A 15,584-nucleotide genomic window follows, 5' to 3' on the forward strand; every position below is an offset into this window, starting at 1 on the left:
TCCACGAATAGCTGCTAACTGGTGGTGCTCTTGTGGACACTGCTCACTGATGGCAACAGAAGAGGAATGTATTTGCTGCTCAGAGTACTACTCTGGAGGATTTCTCGGCAATGATAAACCGGGCTGTGGTAGAGACTTTTTTCCATGTCCCAAAAGTAAATTGAAAGACCCAGCCAAAGCCAGCAGGACCGAGCGGCCAACTTTCGATTGAGTAAGTAGTCTATACATGCATAAAGGGTCTATTTTCCATGAATTCGTTTGCTTTATTAGTAAATAACTGGGCGAATTTGGATATCTGTACTTTATAGTAATGGCTTGTGTAGAATACAGACCACAGACTGAAGCTATTACGCAGGAGAAATAAAGGAGAAACAGGGTTGACGACAACAAGGTAGCTGAGCTGACATGATGATAACACTGGCCATTCATGACAAAATGTAGGTGAAATGAGTGAGTCTCGCGGCAGATAATTCGTATGTAGAAGCTCCATTGCCGTGGCCCCCGTGCGCTGCGGCCATGATCGGTTGGATCTAACTAACGTCCGAAGGACTCCGAGCTGCACTACAATTGTCTGTGTAAGTATATGAGCATAATTACACCTATAAATAAGGTCCAGGTGTCAAAAAACCGGAGTTCCCCTTTAACAGTAGAAGTTGATATTGCAGAGTGAAGTTCTGGTTATTACCAGTAATATCAGCTGTTTGTCATTTTATAATTTATTATAAAATGACATGTGGAAGTGGATAAACTCTGAACACAGTCTGGATATAATCGAGGCTTTACTGAATCTTCTGGACTGACTTGTGTCTGGATTTTGGTGTAAAGTCAGCAGCTTCATATTTCATCTTTATATAATGTTTGATATTAAAAAAGATCTGTTTAACATGCTGATTCTACACTTTATAATCATTCATGTCTGTAAAACAGTTAGAAGTACACAGAAATATAAAACTGTCTTGAGTTTTACAGAAAAGAAACAAATCCTGTGTTTGACTTTAAAGTATGTAAAGTTCATCAGAGTTTTATGTGTGACCCTGCTGGTTTTCACATCACATGATCAACACATGATCAACATAGACACATGAAGTCAACCTGTGGAGCTTTTTCTCACACAAATCATTGTTGAAGCTGACGTCATCAGCACCGTTCATGTTCTGTTGCTCCTGCTGGAGCTGCTTTCTGCCAGCAGATGTCGCCATTTCCACTGTTTGAACCCAGACTGGTTTGTGTGAATGGATCCAGTTTCTGTGTGCAGTGAGAACTGAACTGGTGACGTCAAGACTTTCTTTCTGACTGACTTCATTTTACAAAAATCTCAAGTGTAATTATAATTGAATTGAACGTGATTTAAAATGATGAAACTGGATGTGAATTAAAGCAGCACACAAATGAAAATGAAACCCTGATTTAATTAAACTGTTTAGTGATTAAAAGCAGAAATTAACATCAGCGTTACGACAATAAAACAAGGAGTTTTAATGTGGGCTCTAACTGCTGTCATCAGTCTATTAAATTATGATTTTTCAAACCGCTGATGATTGAATGATGATGAGCTGATGTCCGGCAGGTTTTTTAACCGTCTTTTGATACAGATTGTTTTGGTGAGCTTGTGTCTGTTTGTCTGACATATTTTTATTATATTTTGATGTGCTTCTTCAGGCTTTTTCCCTTCAGAACAACTACAAAGTTAAAGTCCCATAGTCCACTGTGCTGTTGCCAAGAGGAGAGCTGTGCGTGTAGAGACCAAAGGAGTCTCCTCGAAGCCGACCGTTGACTATGTACAGACCCAGTGTGCGACACAACTGCAGCAGCTGATGCCCATTTCTGTTGACGGTTTTGTCAAAGTTGTTCCTGTGCCGATGTGAAGGAGAAGGGATGTTGACTCCCTGTGCATTAATCAATTCTGGTTCTGTGCCTGTTCTGGCGTTAAGGTCACAACAGATCAGCACGTTTCCCTGTGTTTGGTAGTAACTGATTTCATCTTCAAGAATGGAGAAGCTGTTTTCATTATAATAAGGGGACTCTGATGGGGGATATAGGCTGCACACATGAATACGTCTTTGTCTGTGGAGACCACCTCTTTTTTTATTTTGAACCAAATTGAAAAATCTCCTTTTTTGAGTAATTCTATTGAGTGTGTGAGGTTCGTCTTGTACCAGATCAGCATCCCTCCTGAATCTCTGCCTTGGCTTACACTTTTCAGTTTGGTAGATGGGAAAATGACTTCTCTATAACCTAAAGGACAACCAGTGGTCATGTCTCCTCTATTCCAAGTCTCCTGCAAAACAATGATGAATGGGTTAGGGTTAGGGTCTGAATTTTCTAACTCTCTATTGAAGTCTGGGGTCGTGCTCTTAATGCCAAAAGCAGAGGACCTCAGACCCTGGATTTTCCTACATGAGATAACAAACGATTTAGATTTCATTAAGTTTAAAACTCAAAGTGTAGCATTCAGTGTCAAAATGAGATAAACTCCCAATCCTATTGTCAATGAAGAGATCAGTTTTAGAACATGTTAGATATTAAGAGTTTAGACCTAATAATAATACAACCCTTTAAAATGAATTAATAAATAAATAATATATAATATATATAAATAAAATAATAATAATAACAATAAATAAAACTCTAGGGTTGTCTACTGTGTTTGACCTATCAGGTGGGAGCAGAGCAGGCTGAGCATGTGCTGGATGTCTCTCAGCTGGCTGTGTGGGGGTGTAGGGGTGGGGTTGGAGGTTGGAAGGGTAAGGGGGGTGCTGCTGCTCTCATCACCACCTGAGCATAGCTCAGTGGGACGGGGCATGGCTCCTGGTGATGGTGCTGGTGGGGGCTCCTAGGGGCAGGGGGGGCTCTGGTCGGGTATGAGGGTTTTCGTAGCTGCCCTGGTGGGGTCGTCGTGTAGGGGGATGAAGATGGTCAGGTCTCCGTGGGGATGGTCTGGATGGCGGTCTGGGGGTGCTGCAGGCCGACCTGCTCCTTCTGTGGGGGGTGGACTGGTCTCAGTTGAGAGAGACGTCCTTCAGTGTCCGGGCTAAGATGGGGTAGGTGTTTTTAAGTAGATGGACGTGGTCATAAAGGCAGCTGATGTCCAGGGTGGGGTGGTGGGCCAGGTGGACGTTGGGCCTCAGGACGCAGTCTCTGGAGACGCTGCTGTTGATCCTGTGGATGGTGTCTGGGTGGAAGTCTTTCCTGGGCAGTAGGGTTGATATAACCACTCTACTGTTTGGGAAGGTGCTGGAGGCTTTTTCTATCACTCCTTTGAGTGACTCTGACACTCTCTCCTGCTGCGTCTTCAGCTCGTTGGAGCCGGTGTGGATGATGATGTGACTCGGAGAACCCAGACGCTCCTCTGACAGCAGCTCCATGGCATGTCGGCTGGTTGGGCACTAGAGTTTGGCCACTTTGTGGTTGGGGAAAAGTTTCTTTTCATTTAGGAACTTTCCATTGGAGTCGATGAGGATGACGATGTCTGGCTGCTGTGCAGGTCTGTGGACTGGAGGGGAGCTGCTGGGTGGGTGGAGTCTCTCTGTCCTGGTGTCTCTGGGTGGGTGGAGCCTCTCTGTCCTGGTGACTCTGGGTGGGTGGAGCCTCTGTCCTGGTGACTCTGGGTGGGTGGAGCCTCTCTGTCCTGGTGACTCTGGGTGGGTGGAGCCTCTCTGTCCTGGTGTCTCTGGGTGGGTGGAGCCTCTCTGTCCTGGTGACTCTGGGTGGGTGGAGCCTCTCTGTCCTGGTGTCTCTGGGTGGGGCTTCCAGGGTCCTGGTTGTGGTCTGGGTGTGAGTCCAGCTGTCCTGTCAGCTCTGGGGTGACTCTGTCTGTCTCCTAGAGCTTCTGTGACAGAGAGGCCAGCTCTCTCCTGTGGCTCTCTCTCTCCTCTCTCAGCAACTTCACCTCCTCTGTCAGGGCGCTCAGCGCTGCCATGTGGCTCTCCTGCTGCTGCTGCAGCTCTCTGATCTCAGTCCTCATGGTGCTCAGCTCTGTCTTGTTCTGCTCCCTGTCCTGCCTCAGTCTGCTCAGTTCTGTGCTGAGGCTGCAGGCCTCCTCCTGGCTCGGCTGATGGCTGATCAGCTCTCTCAGCTGGACCAGTTCTCTCTCCAGCTCACTGAACTTCACCTTCATGTCGGTGATGATGGTCAGCTGGGGGTCCCGGGCCTGTTCAGAGCTGGGGGGCTCACTCTTCTGGTCAGGAGGAGGGGCTCTTCTCCTGCTGGGATCTTTCCTTTATAAAGGGGAAAAGTCCAGCTCAAACTGCCTGAGGTTTCCCTGCACCATGACAGTCCCATTCTTGTATATGTTGACTGAAGTCATGGGGGAGTCTGGGTCTTCTGCTTCTCTGACCTTCAGTTTCCAGCCATCACAGATGCCCTCTTTCTTCACAGAGGGGTAGTGGGTCCTTATAGCAGAGTGCCATGCCAGTGGCTGCTCTGTGAAGAAGATCAGGTTGCTGACGTCTCCATTCTTGTAGGAGTCAGAGAAGAGTGTCTCTGGTCTTTCCTTCAATACTTTCTGTTTGTGTGCCTTCCTGGCACTTTCATTTTTGAGATCTTGTGTGTACAAGAGAGGAACAGCTTCTGTATGAGCTGTGTCTGAGGCTGCAGGGCTCTGCTGCTGCTGCATGGCTGCTGTTCCAACTCCTTAGTAACCGTTGGACTTACAGTCTTGTTGGCTAGCTGTTAGCTTTAACTCCAAACTAACTTAAATTAGTTTGTAGTTATTTTGTTTTTATAAGCCTTGTGCAGGCTGTATTGTCTCTGGTGTTCTCACTCACTTCATTCTCTGGCTGTGTTCCTCTTCTTGCTCGTTGTCAGGTGTGTTTGTTGTCTTCAGGACAGTTTGACTAACTGTCAGCTTGTCAGTTGGCTGGACTTTTCTGCTGGACTCCTCAGTTCAGATGGATTTCTCCAAGTTTTCTTTGGTGTTTTCTTTTCTGTTTTTTCTTCTTTCAGGGAGGTAATTCCTCTAAAAGTGTTTCCCCTTCAAAATTTGACACAAAATTGAAAGTTTATCTAATCTCAAAACGAAAAAGGAGGAGCTCATGCTCATGCTGCTACTAATGCTGCTGCGGAACTCTCTCACTCTGAATCTGTCCCTGACTCACTGAGAACCTCGTCCCCTTATATTGCCAGCCAGAAACTCTGGTCTGTTTAGGCCCTGTTGTGTTTTCTTGGCTGCTCCACGTCATTCTAGTAAGGAAACTGTGTTCATTCTTGAACCACTTGAAACCCAAGCCCCTATACACCTTCAGTTTTAACTGGGGCTTGTAGGAGCACATTTCAGTTTCATTATCTCCTGAAGAGGCATTTGTTTATTGGTTTATTGTCCAAGTAGCTGACATTGGACATCCCCTCTAGATTTACATATCTATAGAAATAAAATTTAACTCGTTATCACAGGAAACCAGAGGAAATAATATGTTAGACACATGACCGTTCAGGGCTTCCGCAGGACACTAAATAAAAAGATGAATTTTGAAAAGGAGTCATCTTCTCTCACCAGGAAATATAATTAATTCAGATATACCTATAATAAAAACTGTTGAATCAATCCACCTTAGAACACAAAGAAACTACACATTCTCGATTCATTGATTTAGGTTCTTAAAAACTGATAATAACTGACTGCTGAGATTGCTTATTACATGCTGTGGACTTTAGTCAAGTGACAAAGTTCAGAGTGATCATGTTCATGTAACAAGAAACACATTGATGGATCCAAAGAGCCAGAGACTGGACTTGTAGGAACAGGACTGTTCATACTGGAGTTTGATGTATCATATGCAAAATAATTAATAATAGATTATCTGTGTTTACCGCTGTAATTTTAGGAATGCAGTGGATAGAGGTGGTGAGGCCTGAGAGTGCTGCCATCTGCTCAGATTCAGCTGCAGCTCTCGAAAGCTTGAATTCAAAAGAAGAAGAAGAGGAGTGGGATGCAGATGAAAAGGGAAGACACTGTTACAGCATTCATAAATCAATTAACATGAAGGATTTCAAAGGGAAGTGCAGAAGAGAGGGAGTGATTATCTCTGACATACAGGATTAATTAAGTCTTTATTTAATGGCGAAGTGTGTGTCGGATAAATGTGATGTTTGTAAGGTTGCTGAAAATGTTGAACATGTTATGAAATGGAACAAATATGATATAGAGCACAGTGAATTACGTAGTAGGATATATATGCTAGTCAAAAGTATAGAAACACATTTCACATACGAATAAAGGAAAAACTGCCTATGTTTGTGTAACTATATCTTCACTCTCAAGCAAATGTTGGAATTTACAATAAAACTATATCCGGTGTAATTAATACAAACATGGATTGTCATTTCAGACTATCAGAGGATGGATCATAAAAAAAGTTGCTTTAATCAATAATTCAGACTGAAAAATGTTGACAGCTTGGTGTTTAGTGTCTTTTTATGCCCTGTTGTTGTGCGTGGCCATGACATCACTCATTCACTCACTCAGACATCACTGTGCTGTGCCTAAACACCCATGTTTTCTCCTTTCTCATCAGGCTGGCACACTCAGGCTGACACACCTGCAGCAGATCAAGATCATTACAGCCCAATTACCAGCCTGCTGTATAAGCCAGCCAGTTCAGTTGCTCTAGGAGACAGACCCAGCAACACCTTAGTCCCACAGTATGATTTGTTAAACACTCTTTTCTTTCAGCAATCTTTAACTTAGTTATTTTATTTTGGCCTGGAGATGGCCGGCAGTCCTTCTTTTCGCTTAGTTTTTAGTTTATAATTTGGTTTTGTTAGGCAGGGGGGGCCAGCTTCGACGTCCCTATAGGGGGTGGCCTGGTTCCCCCCTCCATTTTGCTGAGTTGGCTGGCATCTCCAGGTTCCTTCTGGTTTGATGATTTCTCACTCGGTAAAGTATTTATATTGTAGTTCTGCTATGGTTTCATAAAGGATGTTTATTGTGGGAACAGTTGGTTAATAAAACCTGTGAAAATGTTCTATTTTCTGGTGTCCTTCTTTTATGTTGAGGTCTCCAATTTGAGCCACTGTTACTTTATTTAATTGTTTGGAGGCCGTGACATAATGGGGGCTCGTCAAAAACTTTCTCCCTAACTTTAATTGAAGTTTGGTGAATTTTGTTGGTGTGCACATTTGGAATTTTGAAGGTTTTGGATTTATTTTGTCCACCTTTAATTCAATTGATTAGTCTATCTTGTGTTTGCAAAATGTATCAGTACTTTATTTCAGTATTAGTTACAGGTCATTTTTACTGAGTTTAAAGATTTGTCGTTTGCATTGGTAGACCTCAATTTGGGCCACACCCCTTATTAGGACACCACTTATGTAGTGCTGTGTTGGGCAGTGTTTTTCATTGCTGGTCTGTGTCTCATCGAGCGTTGGCTTTTTTGCCTGCACAGCAAATGCCAGAGAGTTAAAATCCCAGAGTCTTGATGACGAGAGTAGAAATTTTACACTTTGGTGTCAAATGGGCACAAAGTACACTTCTCAGGTTGCACCATAATCTCTCTGTGGTGTTCCTCTATGAATAGTGTTAGTGTAGAGTTATTGTAGTGTTTATTTTACAATGATGAACTCCCTCAGAGTCTATTGCTTGATTGAGTCTTTCCCGGCCGCACCGAGAGTTAGGTTTCGATTTCGTCATCAGCTCTCCAATCCCTCTCATTGGTTGAATCCAGTCACATGCTCTGAGCTCTCCTGGAGTGCCGCAGCAACGGCACTAACCGATGACTGCCAGACAGAGTACAGCTCGCGGGACGCCAGGTAAGAAACTATAAAGTGAATAAATAATGCGAAATATCAAGTATTTCAATCCTCAAAAGTAATTTACCGTAAATAACTAAAAACGCTAACGTTAATAGGCAAACACGGTTTCAATTTAGTTTAGCTAACTTGCTATATCAGTTGTAAAGTCACTACAAATGTTTAATTTATCAGAATTAATATTGTGTTTGTAATGTTAGCCACGGTAAAGCAGGTTATTTGACAAAGAAAACACAGAATTGGTTTAAAGTTAGCTAACCCCCCTCCCTCGGTGGCTAGCGTTACCGAAGCTAACGTTACTTCAAAGCTTCCGACTCCCGCTCGAAATTAGCTGCTAGTGGGTAACTGTGCACGATACACACTTGCTAGCAGAGAAAATGAAATACAGTCCGAGCAAAACGCTGGAGCGTCGTGCCCATACTCAGTCGTCGCCGTCAACGGAAGCCACGAATGCTATGCCACGAGCCACCATGATGAGAACGGAAGCTTAGCACGTGTCTGAGCAGAGGTCAGCACTGTGGCAGCTCCACACGTGGCTAGCCGTCCTCATCGTGGCAAAGCCCTCCTGGCCCCTGTTGCCAGCGACGGCCGGGTATGGGTCCGACGGTCCAGCGCTTTGCTCGGACTGAATTTCCTTTTCTTAGTTGATAGGTGTGTCCGCCATTTCTCCCGGTTTGACGGCGTCCAGTTGTAGAAAAGAAATAAAAAGTGGACAAAGCCTGACTTTGCACTGTGTCCACTGACATTACACTAATTGTATGTTTGTGTTGTAGTTGTGGGAGGTCTGCAGCAATGCTGTTCAAAGTGCAATACAAAGGGAAGAAGAAGTACATCAAACTAAATGGAGCCTCACACTCGGACTTTCTCAAGGAGGGTAAGTTAATGTCTCTGCTTTTTGTAGCCTAAAAGATAGGTAGATTGTGTCATTGGGCAATGAACAGCCATTCCTAACTCCAATAAGAGATATACTTGCAGCTGGCCACAGTAAGGTTTTAAAGACATATTTTGCTTTAACTTTAATCATTTTTCCTCAGTACCGGAATCAACTCTGGAAACTGCCTTCTTTTCTTTTTGGCATCATGCTAGTCTACAGTGCTGTGGCCCATTAAGATAGAAAAACTAAAAACTTTATTTCCCACTTTGTCCTGTGTATGTGGTAGTAAGATGAACAATAATGCACCCCAAGCTTTATTTAATTTTTTTTTTCTGTATTCAAAGCTAAAATGAAGTTCAGTATACCCACTGAAAAAGATACATATGTGCTGGATGACACTGGAACAGAGGTCGATGAAGAGGTCTTCAGTGACATTCTGGAGGAAAAAACCGACATCCTGTGGACCATTGTTGACACTCTTTCAGTTACTGGTGGTAAGTGGTCATTTGATCAAATTGTACTTTGCAAGGTTACAGTATTATCGTGTAACCATTGAAATGGACTTTACAACACAAAAATTATTGGTTCTCAGCAATATCCTGTTTAAATTTAATTTTTTCAATAAGTTAGAATTTGTTTTTCATTGTTTTCAGAACCAATCCATTTACCTATGAAACATGTCAACTGATAAGAATACTGACCTGAGCACTCAGTTACCAACTAGTAGACTATCTGTCATGGACTAAATTGCTTAATATGTGGCCGTATCAACCACAAAAACTGATTGTAGCCTATTACTGGTATTAAAAAAACAAAAACAGATGCACAGTTTTACCATCCCATGCTCTCACCTACTCTTAATTGAAACTGTGGGTCAATTAATGAAATCATTAGTAAAACATGATTTTGAAAATGATGTGCTCCCTCTTTTCAGACTCTCCTGCATCTTCATGCACAGACACCTTGTCACTATCATCACGCTCATCAGAGAGTGATACTTTTCTGATGTCTCCAAAAAGACATTACATTGATGACATCTTTCTGACGTCTCCAAAAAGACCATGCATTGATGATGGCATTCCAAAGTCCCAAAAAAGTCAGCATATTGATGACAGTTCTTCACAGGCCAAAGAGGTGAGTTTTTTTGTACATTCTTTTGCCATGTTCTAAATATGTTTTTGACATCAAAATTTTTTGTTTGGCTTATTTTTATTTGTTTTTAAGCTTGTCAAGAGAGTTCTGGAACAAAAGCCTGGAGGGGAGAAAATACTTAAAGAATATGCAACAAAAGGAGAGATGAAGGATCGAACACGCCGTGAACTTGTCAACATTGTTGTCGCTGATATGTTGGAAAAGTATGGGTAAGTCAAATGCTTCATGGTGCACAACTCAGTCAAGAGTATATTCATAGTATTTGATTGTTCATAAAAAAAACAGCTGGTTGTAATCAAATGAGATTATCAGTAAAGGACAACAATGGCCAGTAAACGGTGGCCTTGCATCATATGGCTAAGTAATGCCATGAAAATATCAATATTCTAATCTAAACTAATCATTACCCATCTGCAAGACACACACAGCCTTATCCATGCAACTTGTATATTGTTTAGTAGTTTATTTGAGTTGACATGTCTATGGTCCCCATTGTAAATTGTCATACAGCCTTTTTCCCTGTCAATGCAACCTATCGTTTACCCCCACAGAAGAGCTCCGCCAAAGGACAAAAGAACACAATATGCATTGGGGATTGTGACACTGTTCCCTTCTCTAAAAGATCCCTACTCGAAAATGGGCTATGTGAGTATATATTTTAAAGAGAAGTTAACCAACTTTTCAAATTATAATAATACAAATATTGTTGTTTCATAGGAGCAATAGACAGGTTTCCTTGTGCAGGCAGCAAGGGGGGGCAATTAACATTCTTGAAAATGACAGTCAATCCAGTACTGTGTTAAGAGCAATATTTTGTTTGTACATTTTGTTGATAAATGAATAATGTTTTGATGCATTTTCCATCTTATAGTTCCTTTCACTAGGTGTCTAATCATGCTTAAATTTCTTAATTTTTTTTCAACATTGTTTTTAGGAGCATTTCTATGATGCAGATAGCAACGAGGGCTACATTGCCTGGAAGCTCAAAAACACACAGCGAGAACTCAGCGGCGGCAGTAACAGTGGAGTTCGGAGAAGGAGCTCTCAAACTTCAGACAGCAGTGGACCGGAGTTGGAGAGGGAAGTAACTAAAGAGCAACAGCTGGAGGGAGACCAATGCTGCGAGGCCATATCTCTACTGAAACACAGCACAGACAAAGAACAGATCTTCATAAAAATGAGAGCAACCTTCCAACACAGACAAAAGTTGATCCATGATCCTGAGCGATGCAGCGGAGTGCTTACAGTTTTCCCAAGGTTCCTTGACACAAAAGGCCTTGTAAGTTCACATGAATTATGTTAATTTCCATCAATAACAGCTTTGTAAAGATGAAAATGGTAACTTCCTTCCATTGCCACCATAATCAAGTACACCTGCACTTGCTTCTTCTCCTTTAGGTTCTACAAGACTTTGAGCTGTTGTTTGGAGCAGAGACTTCATCAAAATTCTTGGAGAAGTGGGGAACACTCCTGAAGGCGAAAGTAATCGAGCAAGCCAAAAACCTCAGTAAGACACCCCAGCTTGACTATCTCATTCAGTCTGCAGACGAGAACCCTGATGAGGATGACGAGGTCCCAGGTAAGTGACATAAATGAATTCCCTGTGTATATCTGCCCACCATTTCAAATGTTGTCTTATTGTATTGACTGTGACGTGGTTGTGCTGATTTTTTATTGACAAGAGCCATATGAATGTTTATATTGATTTGTCAGGTGCATCTCATGCTGAAATTAGAGTTTCTCCTCCCCTCTTCTCAGGTTGGGATAGTGACATGGCCTCAATCCTCCTGCTGGTCTACCTCCTGCCACCAAGTGGAAAGAAGGGAGCCGTGAAGATCAGTATCCGGGAAGCTGTGGATCATGTAGTGAAGTTTCATAAGGTTAGTGTATCCTGATTTCCATTTTGAAACGATCCAATATCAACGAGTGGAATCCACACTCCAAAAACAAATGAATGTTTTGACCAATTATCATTTCTCTTGATACAAAGGGACTTTCCCAAGTGTATTTTCTCACAGGGAGAGAGAGTCACAAGATGGGGTAGCATGACAACATACTGGATAAAGTAAATTTCAGTCAGCAAATATCTGAATCTAAGAATATAGTTAAGAGGGTTTAATTAATCTGTTGGCAATAAATATAAACACATTTTTATAATTGCGGTACTTTATTAATAGCAATACATATAAACACATTTTTATAATATTATAAATAGCAACTAACATAAATTCATTTACATCTTTAATTAAAATTTTGATTAATTCTTTTTTCTTTTGAATTGATTCTCCAACTGTGCTATCAGATTTCTGTCTGACTTATCCATAAAAAAAATGATGTATAGCGTAGTTATACTTTTGATTGTTATCTTACAGGCGGGTCGCAGCCTTCAGGAGCACTCTGGTCCAGCCCAGCGGAAGCAGCCCTACATCCTGGCAGTTGGCATGACAAGAAACAACATCCATGAATACTACATTGCAATGGATGGTGAGCTCCTTCCCTGCAAGGCCAAGTCTTCCCTGTCAGCCTTTGATGAACTTTTCAAGACACATTATGTGTTTGGCATCTCCTATGACCAGGCCCTAAACAGCATGTACACATTTGTGCAAACCACCATCTACAATATCGATGTAGGGCTTTCTCATGAAACTCCCAGAGTCAAGGACCTTAGGGCAAAGCTCCTCAACTGAAGTTGTGATGTACAAATGCTTTGTTTGCCAGTCTACTTTTGTCACCATCCAGCAATTGCTTCGTCATCTCAAACTTACACATGCCTTTTTTCCCGGCAAGAAGTTTCATTTGGTGTGTGACCAGAATGGATGCCGTCAGAGATTTTGCACTTTTTCAGGCTTCAGGAAACATCTCCATTCTAAGCATAGTCCTGAAAGTCTAGTTCAAATTGATAATGAATCTGTCACTCCTTCAGTTGTTGTATCTGATCAGCAAACAATGTCAGCTTTAATTTCAGAGCAACCAGTGAATTCTCAAAGCTGTAATGAGACTAGGCAACAACATACCCAAGAAATGTGTGCATCCCTTATTGCAAAACTCCAAAGCTCTGGTGTGGCTACTAATGTCATAACGACTGTTGTTGAAAATATGGAGGAGCTTGTAGAGGAACTGCATTCAAATGTTAAAGATGATGTTGTAAAATTACTCCCAAATGTTGAGGACATTAGAACAAAAGTTGATGATTATTTCGAAAGCCTTGAAAATCCATTTAGCAAACTGAACACTGAGACAAAATGGAAAAAACATTTCAGTGAGAAATGGGGTCTTGTAGAACCTGTTGAGGTCGCTCTAGGGGTGAGGTATGACACCAGAAGAAATCGAACCACTGGCACATACGATCAGGTTCCTGTGACAGACAAATTTGTGTACATTCCTCTATTGGAAACGCTGAAGTTTATATTCAACAACGGGGAGATTTTAAATCATATTTTGCAGCCTTGTGAGAAGACTGGGTTTTATAAAGATTTCTGTGATGGGAGCTATTTTAAAGGTCACTCTCTCTTCTCTAAAAAACCAAACTCTCTCCAAATACAGATATTCTATGATGATTTTGAAGTGGCAAATCCACTAGGATCCAAACATGGTATCCATAAGATTGGAAGTATATACTTTATTTTACGAAATCTGTCTCCAAAGATAAACTCAGCGCTTATGAATATTCATCTTTTGGCACTTTTTCATACACAGGATGTAAAGAAGTATGGATTTAATGTTATCTTAGAACCCCTTGTACAAGATCTGAAAGTGCTCGAGTGTACAGGAGTTGAAGTTCCTTTCTCTGATGAAGCAGTTTGTGGAACAATTGCACAGGTGACTGGGGACAATTTGGGATTGCACTCACTACTTGGGTATGTAGAATCATTCAGTTCAAACTATTTTTGCCGCTTTTGTCTGGTAGACAAACAGACCTCACAGACAGTTTTCAGTGATGATGATCCAAGAATAACACTTCGCAATAAAGTACTGCATGCTCAGCATTGCAATGACTTGAAAGCAGATCCTACACTGCCATCAACATTTGGAGTGAAGCGAACATGTTTACTCAATGATCTACAGTACTTTGATGTTTCTGATAACTATGCTGTAGACATTATGCATGACATATTGGAAGGAGTTGGGCAGTTTGAGCTAAAGTTGCTTTTTGGTTACCTCTCAGACAACAACATCATATCCAAGATAGATATTTGTAACAGGATATATTCATACAATTATGGCTTTGTTGAGAGAAAAAATCGACCAACCAGAGTAAACTTGGAGCAGACTGGAAATGGAATTGGTCTCAATGCCATTCAGACATTTAGCTTGATCCGGAATGTGCCCTTGATATTTGGAGATGTTGTACAAGAAGGAAATGCACATTGGAGACTCTTGCTGCTTCTGCTGCAAATCATGAACATCATATTTTCTCCTGTCATTACTGATGGTATGACAGTATGTCTGAAGCATCTCATTCTTGAACATCATACACTTTTCAAAGAGCTTTATTCACATCGCAGATTGATTCCTAAACATCACTTCATGATTCATTACCCCAGATCCATACGAAAAATAGGTCCAATTCTTCATGTTTGGGCAATGAGGTTCGAAGCCAAACACAGGTTTTTCAAGAACACAATCAAAAATTTCAAAAATATAACAAAGTCATTAGCTAAAAAACATCAGATGGCTGTGGCATACCACTGGGAATCAATGCCATTTAAAAGTATTAACTGTGGTCCAGTAAAAACTGTTCAGCTTAATGCCTTGGCAAATGGTGAAATAATTGCTGAAGAACAGCAGGTTGACTTGGACTGTGAAGTTGATGTGACATCTTGGATCACTTGTTTTGGGACAGAGTATCGCCCAGGCCTTCTGGTTTGTTCAAACATAGAGGAGGATTTCCCAGTATTCAGTCAGATCAAAGACATTGTTGCATTTAATGGAGACTATTTTCTTGTAGCAGAAGATTTTGAGACGCTTAGTTTTGCAGAGCATTTTCATTCTTTTCATGTCAGACAGGGAAATCCTGAAAATGTATCCATGCTGAAAGTTGATGAGTTGCTCCTGTTTAAGCCATTTGATCTGCAGACAACGTATGGTTTTGACAGAGATGATCAGTATGTGGTGCCTGTGCATGTTTTTGTATAAGAAATGTGTCACTGAAGTGGTAACATGCTTTTTTTTTTCATCTTGGCAATTATTTTTGCAAAAATGTCCAGGTTTTTTTTTTGCACCATGGCTCCATAACTTAAGACATGTTTTATGTCCTAACAAGAGTTGACTGTTCACTTCAACAACATTAAGACAAGATACTTGTTAACAATAATAATAAAGATGTTATTTTTTCAAGAAACTCTTGTGTGGACTATACATTCCTGAAGTGTTAATAATTAACCTCAAAGGTGTTGGGTGTACACCAGTCATAGAGTACATTCTCACTCTCAGAGTGTTAAATAATCAGCTCTGAAAAGTGCTACAAATTACTTACTTAAGAGTATATCTTTTACTCTCTGGGAGTTCTAGGTTTACACTGCAAGTGTCAAAAAGCACCAAAGTAGTGTCTAAAAGTACCAGTGACAGAGTACAATTGCACACTCAGAGGGTTCAAGTCCAACTCTTTATTTTGAGTATATATTTTACACTGTTGTCGGTGTTCAGTGAACACCGAACTCTTGGACCTATATATACACCGAAACTGGAGTTAAATGTACACTTATAGAGTACAATATACACTGGGAATTTTGCTGTGTGTATTTGTATTTTTTACAAGCGTTTTTGTGGTGGCTTTTTTGCCTTGAAACCTGTTGCTTTTGCAATTTTTGAT

At 41.3% G+C, this 15,584-nt stretch overlaps 1 protein-coding gene across 1 annotated transcript; it reads left to right on the plus strand.

Moving 5' to 3' along the window:
* Positions 1-7,696: 7,696 nt before the first annotated feature.
* On the plus strand, positions 7,697-15,113 carry LOC311268758 (uncharacterized protein). Its single transcript, XM_084372578.1, has 10 exons — positions 7,697-7,746; positions 8,520-8,620; positions 8,965-9,114; positions 9,555-9,754; positions 9,845-9,981; positions 10,324-10,417; positions 10,707-11,051; positions 11,171-11,351; positions 11,531-11,652; positions 12,145-15,113. The coding sequence occupies exons 2-10, from the start codon at positions 8,539-8,541 to the stop codon at positions 12,457-12,459; spliced, it is 1,626 nt and encodes a 541-aa protein (XP_084228704.1). The 5' UTR covers positions 7,697-7,746; positions 8,520-8,538; the 3' UTR covers positions 12,460-15,113.
* Positions 15,114-15,584: the final 471 nt, after the last annotated feature.

Source organism: Pagrus pagrus (assembly GCF_965226575.1).
Source record: "Pagrus pagrus genome assembly, chromosome: 13".
Classification (NCBI taxonomy): domain Eukaryota; kingdom Metazoa; phylum Chordata; class Actinopteri; order Spariformes; family Sparidae; genus Pagrus; species Pagrus pagrus.